The sequence below is a fragment of the Dasypus novemcinctus genome, chromosome 3 (genome assembly GCF_030445035.2).
Source record: "Dasypus novemcinctus isolate mDasNov1 chromosome 3, mDasNov1.1.hap2, whole genome shotgun sequence".
NCBI lineage: Eukaryota > Metazoa > Chordata > Mammalia > Cingulata > Dasypodidae > Dasypus > Dasypus novemcinctus.
In genome coordinates this window covers 115,478,637-115,493,559 of record NC_080675.1, presented here as the reverse complement: position 1 = coordinate 115,493,559, position 14,923 = coordinate 115,478,637, and the positions used below count along the sequence as shown (strand labels likewise).

Here is a 14,923-nt window from a genome sequence, read left to right as displayed (position 1 = left end):
ACAGGGAGATGGAGTAGGAAGGGCAGCCCCTGCCCTCTTTTTCTTCCAGGCATGGAATGAAGCATCAAATACTAGAACTGGAAGTGATCCCTGAAACTAAGGTGTCCCCACTGCATCATGTTATAGATACGAACACTGAGAACAAGAGGGAAAGAAATTTTCCCAAAGTTGCACTACTAATTCATGATATGGCTAAGATGAGATGAGTGCATTCCATTATTCCACCAGATCGTCATCCCTAACATTTATTCTCTCAGTCCTGCTGGTGAACCCCATGAAGCATTCCTGTGGTGCCGCCACTCTGCTGTCATTAAAATGGGTTTCAATAGGACTGCCCCTGGCAATGAGGCAGGAGGGCAGGTGGCCATGAGCATGGCCCTCAGGTCCTAAAATGGAGTCAGAAATAAGCATGGGCTATGAAGGGCTTTTTTCTGAATAGTTTCCTCAAGTAGCCTCTAGAAGGAGCTGGGAATACTCTGCCTTAGCCTGTGTGAGACAGTTTCAGGCCATCTGTCACACTGGACTTTGCCTTGCTGCAGGCTGGAGAAGTCAAGCCAAGTCCGCACAGTGTCCAGCAGCAATTTATTCTTTAAAGGGAGCCGGTTTCGATACAGGTAAATAGTGACAGTAAGTAACCATATGGATCTACTTTCAGACCCTTCTCTGGAGAACAGTCACTCTATGGTGACAAAGAAACTGAGAACTCCCAGAAAAGCCTGAGGTTTCCAACCAATTCTCCTGTCTCCTAACCCTTTTACTATGTCTTTCCTTCCCTATAGCTCTTTTTTAAATTTGTATCTTCTCCTCCTTCCCGTATAACAGCAGCAAAATAAGAAATATAACAGTGATTCTTTTCATGTCTAAGGAATTTTTTTTGCGATATTATTGACAATGAGGAATCATTCCTAAATAGGCATGGAAGATTTCCAAAGAAAACAGAGACAGAGAGCCCTGTAAGATAGGGTGTCAGGATATTTCCTTTAGAATTCTTTACCACAACAAGCAAGCCTTTCTCAGTGACGAGATATAAAGGAAGTGGTAGCCAAACAGGCCATTTCCTGATTCAGCCAAAGCAAATGATATCTTGGAGAGAGGCCCAGTCCTGGAATACTCCCTCATTTCTTGCTTTTTTTTTTTCCCCAATTACACTACTTACAGTGGCCGAGTTGCAAAGGAAGTAATGGAGTCTAGCGCCAAGATCAAACGGGAGCCACCAGAAATACACAGGTAGGTTGCCAGGGGCTTCCCCAAAACCAGTTCTAGTTCAGATTCTAGAATCTCAAAAGAGCCAGCAGGTAGAATACCATGAAGATCCTTGCCACCATGGCTACCAGAAAAAGAAAATGAACAGGGTGCCCATTTCAGCTGAAGGTATGGGGAGAAGTCTTTGACCCTGGTATCCCTAAGCCTTGGTGGAGAATGAGAGAGGGAGGGGAAGGCTGCTTGCAGATAGGCCCCAGCTGCCACCTTATTAGGTAATTATTTTCTGCTCTCCAAGTCCTGACATTGGTCATGGACCATGGAAGATTTGTCCATTTCCACAAGTCCAAGCAGCAATAAATCACTGGCCCTGGAATCAGTGCATTTTAAGAGGCCAGGGATAGCTCCACAACCCTGCCACATCAGGTCTAAAACAGTTTAGGGAGCTGTACTTCATGTATAACTACAAATCATCCATTTCCAGAAGCCCATCTCCTAGAATATGACAAGACCCAGAAAGAATATGATTGACCAAGGCCAGGAGTTTCCAACCTGCCTTTGCCTCTGGGACTGGGAGCATTACCTCCTGCCCCTTCACTTGGAGCCCCCTACCACCAGCAACCTCTGTTGGAAGTAAAAGGAGGCTTCTGACAGCAGTCTTCAGGCAATTTTCAGGAGTACTGCTTATCCTGGAGCTCTGCCCACTGACAATCCTGTCCCCAGAGACCAGTAGCACTGTTACCTCACTAAAGAAAAGTTCAAGTAGGCTTGGGTATAAGGAGGTGAAAGGGCATGAAGCAGGGTCTGACTGGAATCCAGGGGCCAAAGTCAAAGAGAAAGGATTAAAGATTTAAAAGATGAAAAAATAATAAGAAGAAAATTTAAATAAAAAAATTTTAAACCAAACTTAATAACACAGTCTGGCAAGTCTAGCACCTGGAACTCAAATCCACATACCTACAACATTTGTCTGAGTACTGAGTTAACAGCCTTGTCTTTTTCTTTAACCTTAGGGCAGGGATGGTTCCCAGCCGGAGCTGTCCTTCCATAACCCATGGCCCAAGGCTGAGCAGTGTCCCCAGGACCCGCAGGAGAGCTGTTCACATCTCCATCATGGAAGGTGAGCTTGAGCTCCTGGAGATGACTGCTGGGTTCCTCCAAGTTGTGACTTGGCCAAGGTTCCTCTTCAGGGACCTTGAAAAGAGGCTAATTTGCATGAGAGACAGCACCTAGTTTCTCAGAGCAGAGAGCTTCCAGTGGTAGAGAGGGGTTTTACTTAGTGGCTGGGACACCAACTAGGTGTCAGGTAATGAATGCTCTAGGAGGTAGAGAAAGAGCCCACCCAGCCCTGCCTTCCTGTAGTCCAGGTCAGGAGACTGTAGATCTGAGTGTTTGGGTTAGATCTCTGGGAGACTTGTATAAATGGGATCGCCAGATTCCATACAGTTCTGAAGCTGCTTTCCATCAAAAGGTTTTTCATTTGTTTTCCAGATCTGATAAATCACAGCTTAAATTATCAAGGTGGCCGAGTCAGTTAATAAAAAAAATGAAAACTTTTGGTTCTGAAGCATTCCAATAGCTGACACCAAATTCTACTTCATTGTAGAAATCTGTCCTCTAGATATCTGAATTCCTTACTGTTGTCTCAGGAAAGTATGTTCCATCTCTCTTCAACCTTCTGTCCCTTTTGGAGGAGGCGGAGGTGAGAAGAGAGAGAAAGTCTGTCTATCTTCACTGACTATATACTCAGATCACTGAGGCCAAGACCCTCTACTCTGTGTGTGGTTAATTCTTTTTGGAGACTCTTCTGGATATTGTTCTCTAGAGCTGTTGTCGCTGGCCCACTTGCCCTGCAGGCAGAATACAGGTGTGAAGTTGAGTGTTTTCACTCCAGACAATGTCTTTATAAGACTTCAGAAGATTTCGAAACAGTAGGACATGGGAACAGGATTGCTTCAAACCTGCCTTTCTCCTGAGATTAGTGGGGTATAGGCTGGGGAGGGCCTTTTACCCTTTCTATGGAAATGCTGCTTGTTAATGAAAATAAAGAATTGCTCAGATTAGGAAGGATATCTCTGCTACTCCCCTGGGAGGATCTCTGCTATGTGTTTAGGATTTTATCTGTCACTAGGAGCCTGAGATTCCAGATCACCTGTGTATGGTATATAACTTCAAACATTTTAGGGGCTGGGAACCCTGGCTGGGCAATCACCATTAAGTTACTTAATTATTCAAGTATCTTAATTGCTTCATTTATAAAAGAGGGACACCTTCCTTGCCTACTCTATAGGTTGCAAAGAAGCTAAAGCACATAGAAGTATTTTAGAGATTAAGGCAATTTCTAGGCAGGCAGCAAGCACAGTACAAAGATGAAATTCAAATCCAATTTCTTCTAGTACTTTCTAGGGCAGGTTGCTTAATCTCTCTGAGCCTAATGCCCCCATTGTAGAATGGAATATTACCTACACCTCACCAAGGGGTGGGAAAGTGCCTTGTAAGTTACCAAGTGCATTGGCTGCACAAGGTTATCAAATTATTGAGGTCTCCCTGTCATTAGTCAGTCTCCCAGCTTTTCCTCCAGTCTCAGGCAGAGATGGAGAACTGAGCATGGCTCTCAATGTCCTTCTTTTGGGGTGTTCATCTCAGGAAGGTAGAAGAAGCCTCTTCTCTTTTGAGGAAACTTAACTTTCTCCCCTTTCTATGGCCCTTCCCTCCCAACCTGAAACCACCATCCCAAAGCTCCTACAGAAAGTCAGGGCAGCTGTCCTATAGAAAAGGCTAACCCTGGAGGAAGCGAGCACTAATGCAGGGTGTAAAATAGAGGAGGAGCCTCACTCATTTCTGCTTCCCAGAATATGGAAGAATGTCCAGTACAACCAGCAGACCCAGGAGAGGGAAGGCTGAGGCTGTCAGTGTGGGAATCAACTCATTTGAACTCACTGCCAAGTAGGGTTAGTAGAACAACTCAGAGGTGGAGAGAGTAGTCCACATGCTTCCCGAGACAAGCTGGAGGCTGCCTCGGTGCCTGGCCCAGCTCTGGCTTTGTCTCCAGCCTCCTCCCAGAATCCGTTGATGCAGCAGTAACAGCAGCAGCAGGCTCCTTAGTGTCTAAGTCCGTCACATTGTTTGCAGAATGCCAGGGGAAGGTGTGGTAGGTAGAGGCTGCTGTGGAAGCTATATAGAGTATAGACTTCCTGGGGCCAAGGCATTCTCTCCAAATCTCAGCATCATAGAAATTCACACTTGAGAGATTATGAACAAAGCAGACACCCAGGTTTTACTCACCAAGCCAACCTGCTCTCAGTGCCTATGCCCGAGGCTGCCTGCAAACTGGCACAACTTATATCCCCAACCGTGGCCACACCCCAGGGCCCATTAGACTCAGAATAGGTAAGTATAAGAAGCTAAACACTAATGTGGCAGGAATGAAACCCACAGGCTCTGGGTGAAGAGAGACGGACGGAAGCTGGAGACTGTCTGGTTTGGATGGGGGTGGGGCTAAATGGCACCAGCAGAGATTACCAAGCCTGTGGAAATAAAGAACGGACTATTTCCAAGGAAGCAAGAGTTCAGCTGTGCCATCTCTCAAGAAAGGGTCTTTGCCTATAGGTGGCTCATGAAAAACAAGGCTGACGCTAATTGTCTTCCCCAACCAGGTGGGGAGTGGGTGTGAGGGATGTGGTGAAGGCCTCAGAAGGACACAACCAACCACAACTGGAAAAACTCATGGACATCTGAAAACTCGTTAATGCTCCATTGGATTGTCTCTCTTAGAGTGTATATGGCCCATAAATTAATATCACAGAGACCATTTAACTTTTCCAGGGGAGCAGCTTTATTTGCTATCTCCAGTAACGGTGGAGAAAATGGCATAAACATTAACTGATCATTAGTTTGACTAAAACCGTGCAACCCCAATGAACTGGGATCCTTAATAAAATGACTACTATTGGGTTGGCCTTGCCCTCTGCTCTTAGGGATGCCAAGATAACATGGTTAGTGGCACAGGTCTGACCCAGAGAGAATGCTCAGAAATGTCTGTTTCTTTCATGCATTGTGCTCCATTCCACCACTCAGCAGCAGGGAGCCAGATAGTGTAGACCCCCAGGGAGGATGGGATGCAGCCCACACCTGGAGCCACCTCCTCCCACTTCAGAGCCACCCAGCCCAAAGCTAGTGTTCACAGTGTGACTCCATCAGCACCAGGCCTGGCCTGCACTGTACATGGCCTGGATAAAGCCAACGACTGTGTAACTTCACTAGACTTTACCTGGGACATTCCTGATTCCCTGTGTCCCCTGAGATTGCCCTCTCTGTCCCTCACCCTCTAAGAGGTCCCTTATATGGGCCTCAGGCAAAGAGCTGCAGGCTGGGAAAGCATTACTTTTTATGGTTCCAAGTGCTTCAGACTAAATCCAGAGCCCTGATAACATGGGCCTCTCAGAGCTGCGCCTCTGCAGCTCAGCTTGCTCTGAGGCTCGGGGAGCCAACCTTCTCTCTCCGGCAGAGGAGGCATGCTAAGGGGCTGCCATGGCGTGAGGGCTGCAAAAATCCTTTGTCCCTAGTTGGTTTTCCATCCTTTCCCTCTCTACACCTCCCATGCCTGGCTGGTGTCTCCATGAAGAGAACACATGAAGAAGTAGCTTTTTCTCTGGGCGACCATGGGGAAGAGTCTGATCAAGATTTACACCAGAGTCCGCGTTCAGCTCCGGTTGACCAATCACTGCTTTCGGCCCATGAGTGTGCGCATCCTGAGAATGGGGCCCCGGCTCCAGGGTAGGGTCCTGACTGCTGTGCCCCCCGATCCTCTGGGGGCCACCTCTGGGCAAGGGAATCAGCTGGAGCACCTCCAAGGTAAAAAGATCCTCCCCTGTCTTGTTGTGTCACTTAGCCCAGATCCCACCCACAGGGTCCCACCCCACCCATCCCAGAATAATGGGTTTGACGGAGGGGTGGGCAGTGGCAGCTTCTACAGTAGTGAAAACTGAACTCCTCATCCAGGACTAACCTGACCTTGGAATGATAACCTTATGGGTGAGCTCTTTTGTTGCAGAGACAGAAGACTAACATTTATTAATTCTATTTGTCAGGCCCTCTCCTAGAAATATCTTATTGGTGAAAGCACCAGCAACCCATACTATAATGTGGCTTCAGTCCCTCTGATTTGTTGATATCATAACCTGTGCCCGTCTCCTTCTCTAGCCAGCTTAGGGCCTAGTCGTATGCCAAGATGAGCCTGTGTTGAAACGGCTGCTGGCAGCTAAGCTGGTCATATTTTGGAAGATCTGAGCAGTGAGCGCTGTCTGTCCTTGAGGGGACAGGCCCTTGGAATGGTGCCTGGTGCCCCAGGCAGTGGGGCTGAGGTCCCAGAGGAAGGGGGACTAAAGGAGTATTTAGGAAGGGAGCCGAGCCAGCAACATGCCGAAATCAGGGCCTTAAGGTTTCTGGTTTATCAGTAACCCATAATACAAGTTACATATTCCTCCTGCTGTGTGTACAAGTGAGGGAGTCCAGGAGAGATATTGGGTAAACTAAAAAGAAGCCAAAGGAACATCAAGACCTCTGGAAAAAGAGACAGAGGCTCTTCATGCTGTTTCACAGCAGTCTCTTGGGCAATTGGGGACTAAATCTAAGAGAGGTGCAGGATGTTGAGTTAATCTATCCTGCACCAGTGCTCCATTCCCCAGAATTTAACTCCTTGGTCAGTAGCACCTTGAAATAGAGACACTTGGATTCTAGCCTTGGCTTTGCCACGAACCACCAACCTCATTACTTTAGGCAAATTTCGCAACCTCTAATCCTCACTACATAATGGAGTTGTTGAAAGATAAAGTGAAAGTGCTTTAAAAAGTTTAAAACCTACAAATTTAAGATTTTAGCGTAGGGACAAACAGCATTCTGCTAGGGCTATCGGGGCTTCTGGAAGCAGAAGTCAACCAAATAAAGTGATGGCAAGGCAATGAAGAGTATAAACCAATAGCAGGCACCTTGCCCATCACCACCCTCCCTCCATCCTACTCATTCATAACCAGGACTCCCAGGCTTCCTTCCTTTAGAGAATCCTGAACTGACCCTTTGCTGAGATGGGCACTGCAAGGCTGGTCAGGAAGGGTGCTACAGCAAATGGCCACAAGGGAGCCAAGGAAGACACAGCACAATTCCTCTGAAAGGTTATTGACACCTCTTTTTCCTTCTTCCTCTTTTCTAGAGGCCACCCAACATGGGGGGTTTGACCTGCTGTGTCTGGCATGTGCCAGGCTCCCCCCTCCTTAGGCAACCTGGTGCCCCTGGGTTCCCCAGGGACCCCACGGTTGGTGCCACACCCGGTGCAAATGCCCGTTCCATGCGGCACTGCAGCCTGAACCCCAAGCACCCACGATCCCCCTGCCTCAGCCTCCCAGGAGCTGGGATTACAGGCGCATGCCACCGGCCAGGCTGACACTTTTTTAAAGGAGAACTGTGGGCCTGTGGAACTAGCCCCTAGCTGGAATAAAGATGAATCTTGACTAACTCCCTAGTCAGCCTGAATTAAGTCAAACCTTTAGTGAGCCTGGGAATCTGGTTCAGTCTAGGACTGTCAGGGTCTGTTTCAGAGTAACAGAAGGGAACTGACTTCTCTTGTCATAGGCCACAAGGGCACCAGAAAGATGGGCATGATTGGGAGATGCAGACATTGAATCTGAAACAAGAGGCTACTTCCTGGGGAGCACTGTGATGTGGGCCATACTTGGTGACTATGAGCCCAAATCCTCTAGCTAGGTGACTGCTGTTTAGTTGAGGGCAAAACCAGCTCCTGTTTCTCTGCCAGAGCCTGAGCCCTGCGAGAGCCCAGGAGAAAGAGAGAAAGAAGAGATGAATGGGTAACTTTTAAGACCCTCTGGCTCATACCCTTTCTTCTAGCAAATGGAAAATAATCCCACCCCTATCCAGCAAGATCCTCCCAGAGAGCTTTTTGAGAACTGGGGAATCTAAAGGTAGGGAGCTGTCTAAACCCAGTATGGGACCTGCAGGTTCTAAGGTGAAAACAGAGGGCAGTAGCTAGGGACTATCCCCTTCTCCATCAGGAGGCATTTAGGAAGAGTAGATAGGGTTTTCACCATCCTACAAGGCCAGAACAGCTACAACAGACTGACTCAGGAGGCTGATCGCAGTTGCAAAAATCCACATGACCTCATGAGCTCAAGGAGCTGTATGCTAGATTGTTAAAAGGACACTCAGCTCCAGAAGCAGTTAGCATTCCACGAAGTCCAGTTAGGCAAAACACATGCTCCTCCTCCCACTCCTGCCTCTCAAGAGCTCCCTGAACTGTGGCCCCAGCTCTGGATGGGGGAAGAACCTGCTTCAGCTTCCCTTTCAATTTGGGGCTAAAACCAGGCAGGGACACCAAAGGCAGGAAAGTCAGAACCCTTAACAGTGGCTAAAACCAGATGCAAAAAGGAAGGAAGGAAAAAAGAAGACCTTATAAGCATGGCCTTTTTTTTATTTCTACTGCTTCGATAGTCCTAGTCTTTTTTTTTAAAGATTTATTTATTTCTCCCCTTGTTGTGTGCTTATCTTCTTTTTAGGAGACACCAGGAACCGAACCCTGGGCCTCTCATGTGGGAGGGAGGTGCCTAATGGCTTAGTCACCTCTGCTCCGTTTGTTTTGTCTCATTGTTTCCTCCATGTCCTGGTTCTGTCATCTCACTGCGTCATCTTGTTATGCCAGCTCAGTCCTGCTCGTCTTTAGGAGGCACAAGAAACTGAACCTGGCAGGCACCCAGCTGCTTGAGCCACATCCGCTTCCCTAGTCCTAGTCTTGATACAAGAAAATGGAGTACAGTCATAGCATTGTGCAAAGGTGATTTAGGAACCAAATAAAGCAGAATGGGTGTTACTTCTGCTGCATAGCAAGTGTGTCGTGTGACACAGAACACCTACTCACTTCCCTTTTGCCTCTCCAGGCCTCGAGTCCCTGAGGGACAGCGCCCATTCCACTCCAGTGCGTTCCTCTTCCCATGGGGACACCTTCCTGCCCCACGTGAGAAGCAGCCGGGTGGACAGCAATGAACGAGTAGCCGTGATTGCAGACGAGGCCTACAGCCCTGCTGACAGTGTGCTATCGACCCCTGTGGCTGAGCACAGCCTGGAGCTGATGCTGCTTTCCCGGCAGATCAATGGGGCCACCTGCAGCATCGAGGAGGAGAAGGAGTCTGAGGCCAGCACCCCAAATGCTGCAGAAGTGGAGGTCCTTGGGGGAGAGCTGAGGGCCCTGTGTCAGGGGCACGGCAGGCCAGAGGAGGAACAGGTGAATAAGTTTGTTTTAAGTGTCCTCCGTTTGCTCCTTGTGACCATGGGACTCCTCTTTGTTTTGCTCCTCCTCCTGATCATCCTTACCGAGTCTGACCTTGACATTGCCTTTTTCCGCGATATCCGCCAGACCCCTGAGTTTGAACAGTTCCACTATCAATACTTTTGTCCCCTCAGGCGATGGTTTGCCTGCAAAATCCGCTCAGTGGTGAGCCTGCTCATTGACACCTGAGAAGGCATGACTCCTCCCAATAACTAGCCAGGTGGACCCAGGAGCCCGGCTACCCATTCCCAGCAATGGGACCCATCGCGGAACCATCGGCACACATACCAAGTCCTCCTCTCATGACTCAAAGCCCACTGCAGCCTAGGAGGGGTATTTCCCAGAAGAAAGGGATAGGCTTGTGCCCTGTCTAAACAAACTGGGAAAATTCATTTTCTTCAGAGGTTCTTGCAAGAAAGCAACTTTTTCTCATCCTTCCAATTTGCAGGATAACTTTTGGTTTCGAATTTTGATTTTTTCATAGATGTGTATTATTTTGAAAGTATCAAATAAAAATAATTTATTTTACTATTACTGATTTTCGCAGTAGTGTCACCTAGTAGATGGCACACTAGTTGAAGATTAGAGAGCTGTTGTCTTCTGTATTCTGCAGGCGCTTTCCTACTGGTGCTACCGGGTTCCAGTAGACTCATCACTGCAGCCTTGACAGGCAGGCCAGGGGTCTGGACAATGGTCACTGTTTAGGTTTTCTTGACAGGCAGAACTTTTTAAGAAGTGAACATCCATGTAGAACGATTAAATGGAAAGTTGCCTTTTATGATGGTCTGAGTTGGATTTTCTTTTCCTTTTGTTTTTTTCAAATCTGAGCAGAGTGGGCATCTGAAGGGACCACCGCTACCGCAGCAGCAGCAGCAGGGGTGGGGTAAGTCTGTCCCCTTAGACTAGAGCTTAGTGGGCATCAACATGAGTTTTCTAAAATGAACTTAAGACTTCGGTGGGGTTTTTTTTCTGGAAGAACCTCAAGACTTGCATAGTGCTCAGAGATGTTAAATGAATTCAGTGATGCCAGAGATAGTACTATCAGAAATGTTGGACAAAGTGTAGTTAACAGAAACCAGAGCTGAGTCTCCTGCAAGATCATTGAAATTCAGAGAGCAGTACTTATTTTGTACACCACTTTCCCTCCCGCTCCCCCAAAAAAGACTATTTCAATTTATATTTTAACAAAATGTTATTTTCTTATCAATTCATATTTTGTTTTTACTTTATGGATTAAGAAAAATAGAACCTGATGAACTAAAAGTGCAAGAAAGAAACTGATCCTGAGAATGAAACACTTCAGAAAAGAGAATTCCAAGATCAGCAAACAGCCTTGGAAAGGACCAGGAAAAGAATCTCTTTAAATAGGATTCTGATACCTACAAAAGAAAAGGTGAACATGGCAAAGAGACCAACACTTAGATGTAGAAACACTGCCCCCTAGGGTCAGCCCTGGCATCAGGAAAATAAGTTCTAGGGAAGCCCTAGCTGTCCTTGCTGAGGGAAGCATGTAGAGCAAAGGCGCGTGAAGAGTGGCATGAGGTCCACAGCCCGAGCTCCGCAACTCTTAAACAGAACCAACCACACACAAGATCTTGTTTTCATCTCAGGGAGAGATTTCTTAGTCATCTGGGGCCTGCAGACTTATTCAAGGCCTGTCAGAGGACATATTCCTGGGACCCACGCAACAATGGAGTAACTGCTAACACCCCATGATGTTAGCCAGTTACAGAATAGAATGAGTCGTCTATAGATTGGATCTCCCCTGGTTTGGCCCCTGAGATGGTAGAATCGTGTCCATGTTTGCAGTAAAACAGCCATGGACTAGATGGGTTTTTGCTGGTGGTAGGGGGGTTGGGGTTGCAAAATTTTAGAGAAAGATGCCATTTTACCTAGACCAGGGGTTGGCAAATTTCTTCTGTAAAGTGCCAAATAAATATTTTTATTTTGATATTGTGGGCCATATTCTGTCACAACCACTCAACTCTGCCCAGTAGCACAAAATCAGCCACAGACAATACTTGAGTGTGGCTGTGTTCTAATAAAACTTTTTCAAAAACAGATGGTGAGCTGAATTTGGCCCACATGCCATAATTTGCCAACCCCAATCTTGACAATAAAACTGCTCCTTACCGGTAGGCTAGCAGAATGAGAGTCAGCTCTGGTCCAAGTCCTGACGTGTGTTAAAGCTTTAGGTCCATTTCCAAGTGGAGGCACTGGGGTTGCTTGTTTAAAGGGTGCTCGAACAACCAACCAGCAAAGAGATGTCTGATGACCAAGATAAGCAAGATCAAGTACTGGAATGCTAAAATGTGACTGGAATCTAAGAATAGAAGAGGGCCTATCTGATCATCTCCATACCAGCATTTGGGCAGAGTTACAAAGATCTGTTTACTGAGTGATAAGACAAACTGAGGGAAATCATGAAAAGATTGGGGACCACTTACAACCAAGGAGCCACTGCCACTTGTCATCAATATAGGATAGGTTTTATTTAGCAAAGGAATAAAGGAAAAAGTAGACTCAGAGAAGAAAAGGCTGTCAGGAGATAAGAGGGCTGGTTTTAACCTGGATATCTACTGTCTTATGCAACATAGCAGATTACCTTTTAGTGTAGTGTTCCTACCTCAGTCTGTAGAATATGGTGTTTCTATGCAGTGAGTGGTAGCCTCGACTCTGACCTTTCATGCCCACATTAAAGAAAGATGCAGTGTTCCATTTCCTGATATGTTACTTGTGTCTAGAGTTCTAACAGTACAGTAGTTCATGCCACTTCCAACTGCTGGATTTGCTCTCTGAACAGAAACTTCCGGGTTATTTGGTTTTTTCCCAAGGCATATCCCAGAAAATACGATGGAAAAGCTTCCTTCAATTTGCTTTCAAAATAGTGCTTGAAAAACAAACCTTCTTTGTTGGTGATCGGTCTTTTTTGGTATCTTCCCACCATTTAAAATTGTTCACGTTTTTAACCTGGTTTTATTGTGTTCCACTATGTCTCCCACTTTCTCTCAAAATTAGTTTGATCTCATTGTAGGAAAAGCAATGGTTTCCATAAGCTTCATCTATCAGAGGATATAAAACTCTCACTAAAGAATAGTTCACTGCATCTTTAAGCAGTAGAGGGTAAACTACCTGCAAATGTGAATTTCTTAGTTTCATTTAAAAATATGTAGTTGTTAACCTTTCGTGTGCCAAAAATTCTAAGTTACATTTTCCTTCAAAGCAATGTACTTTTTTCTACATATGCAGTATGTAGTTAGCATAAAATCATTGGTGCCATGAAGATTATTTTTAAACTTAAATAAATATTTAAATACCATGGAAAAGAGTGAGCTCTTTCTTTTTTAATTTACAGCCTGCCTGGCTTTTTCCCCTTAAAGCTACCAACACATAGATAAAAGGATACCAGTGGGAACTACCCTATGACTACTTTTCACAACTGGGATCTGAGAGCAATCATTTTGCTATTATTACATTTATTCCCCTTCTCCCTCCCCCAGAAATAACTTCTTCTAGCAACTGAGAGGCTATAAGTATGGAGTAATTTTAAAGATGAATTGGATCTCATTTTTCTGATGAGGAAAATGAAGAAGAGTACATTTTTCCAAGGTTGCAGAGTTAATCTTAAGAGCCCAAACTAGAACCTAGATGGTCTTCTAAATTCTGGGTAAAAGGTGAAAGTAGAGGCCCAACCCACTGTGCTAGCTTCCTAATCTGTTCTCACTTCTACCTGCCCTCTGATCAATCCTCCATTCACTTCCAGAATCATCTTCCTAGAACACAGGTTAGTCAAATATTTCAGTGTTTCTTATGATCTATTAATTGAGATCCAGAGCCCTGTCTCCTATGGAGGATTTTTGTTTAATTTTGCTTTGTTTTTAAGGACAGAAGTCTTTGCCTGAAGTGATTCTAAGAGCAAAAAGCTTAAGCACCACTGGCCATAAATGGATTCACATGATTGTGCAGATTTACAGCACCTACCTTTGGAAGATACCTAACCAAGAACTCACCTATTCCCATGCCCTTTTTTTTTTTTTTTAAAGATTTATTTATTTCTCTCCCCTTCCCTCCCCCATGGTCTGTTCTCTGTGTCCACTCGTGTATTCTGTGTCCGCTTGCACCCTCAGTGGCATCGGGAAACTGTGTCTCTCTTTTGTTGCATCATCTTGCTGTGTCAGCTCTCTTGTGTGTGCAGCACCACTCCTGGGTGGGCTGTGCTTTTTTTCACGTGGGGTGGCTCTCCTTGCAGGGTGCACTCCTTGTACATGGGATACCCCCATGCAGGGCCGCCCGTGTGGAATGGCACTCCTTGCGCACGGCAGCTCTGCACGTGGGCCAGCTCACCACACGGGTCAGGAGGTCCTCGGTATTGAACCCCAGATCCTCCTATATGGTAGGTGGACACTCTATCAGTTGAGCCATGTCTGCTTCCCCGCATACCCTTTTAGGGTTCCAGCACCCATACACTCTGCTTTGGGCTCCTCAGTCAAAACCAATCCCCCCTGCACCTAACCACTCTTCTGACTTTATAAAGCTCAAGAACAGGCTTCCTCTACACACCCTAAAACTTGCTAGATGAGTGGGGTAAAAGAGGCAAAGCAACTTTTCAAACATTTCCTCTTGTACAGCTTCCATTTTGGGAAAAGATATCTTAAAATGTTTTACTCCTCAGCTCTGTATAACTGTGCTAAATGTATCTTCCTCACAAAAGTACACCTTTTCATTTGAAAATACAAGCATTTCCAGCCAAGTAAAGCAGAACATGGGCCTATGCTGTCTTGGAACTAATAAAGCTGTGTTAGACTCACTCATCACTGACCATCAATACCATTCCAAAAGGAAAAAGGAAAAAAAACATACGAAGTCCAAAGGAACAGCCTAACAATCAGGACACCTACGTTTTTGGAATGTGAATTTAGGGGGCAAATATTTTTTCTTCTCAGGTTCAATACAGAAGACACACGCATCTGTTTCTCTCTCTCTCTCTCCCACCCACCTTTCCCCACATACTGTGTGCTGGTTGAAACTATTTAAATCTTTATATCCATAGCCCTAAAGCTCCCTGCTTTCTGGAGAACTGTCTTTACAAAGTATTCTCTGTGGAAAGGAAACTCAAGGCTGGAATAATAAGCTAACATTTAAGCAACACAGATCTATTAACTCCTAATTATTTGTGATCCCTACCAGTCTGACCAAGTCTCTATCTACCCAAAATTAGAACTGTCTTCTTCCACCTTAAAGTCATTTTTAAAAAGGGGGTGGGGGGCAGGCATCTCAAAGAAAATAACTCAGGTGGAATTCGAAGCTTATGTGCTTAAGAGACATGATAAAGACCAAACTTAAAAAGGAAGGGAACAATCATAATATATGCATAATTACAGAAGCCACACA

At 45.8% G+C, this 14,923-nt stretch overlaps 1 protein-coding gene across 5 annotated transcripts in view; it reads left to right on the top strand.

The window, feature by feature from the left end:
• FRMD5 (FERM domain containing 5) overlaps window positions 1–12,858 on the top strand; it is a 334,032-nt gene extending 321,174 nt beyond the window's left edge. The window contains exons 11-16 of one of the 5 annotated variants that reach the window (XM_058294089.2): window positions 540–614; window positions 1,159–1,227; window positions 2,214–2,320; window positions 9,144–9,487; window positions 10,364–10,415; window positions 10,771–12,858. In XM_058294089.2, the coding sequence (XP_058150072.1) occupies window positions 540–614; window positions 1,159–1,227; window positions 2,214–2,320; window positions 9,144–9,487; window positions 10,364–10,415; window positions 10,771–10,778 (655 nt within the window). In that variant the 3' untranslated portion in view covers window positions 10,779–12,858. Of the gene's footprint in view, window positions 1–539; window positions 615–1,158; window positions 1,228–2,213; window positions 2,321–9,143; window positions 10,311–10,363; window positions 10,527–10,770 lie in introns of those variants that run through there. The other 4 variants (XM_058294088.2, XM_058294090.2, XM_004466749.5 and 1 more) reach the window with 4 other exon arrangements.
• The last annotated feature ends 2,065 nt before the right edge of the window (window positions 12,859–14,923 follow it).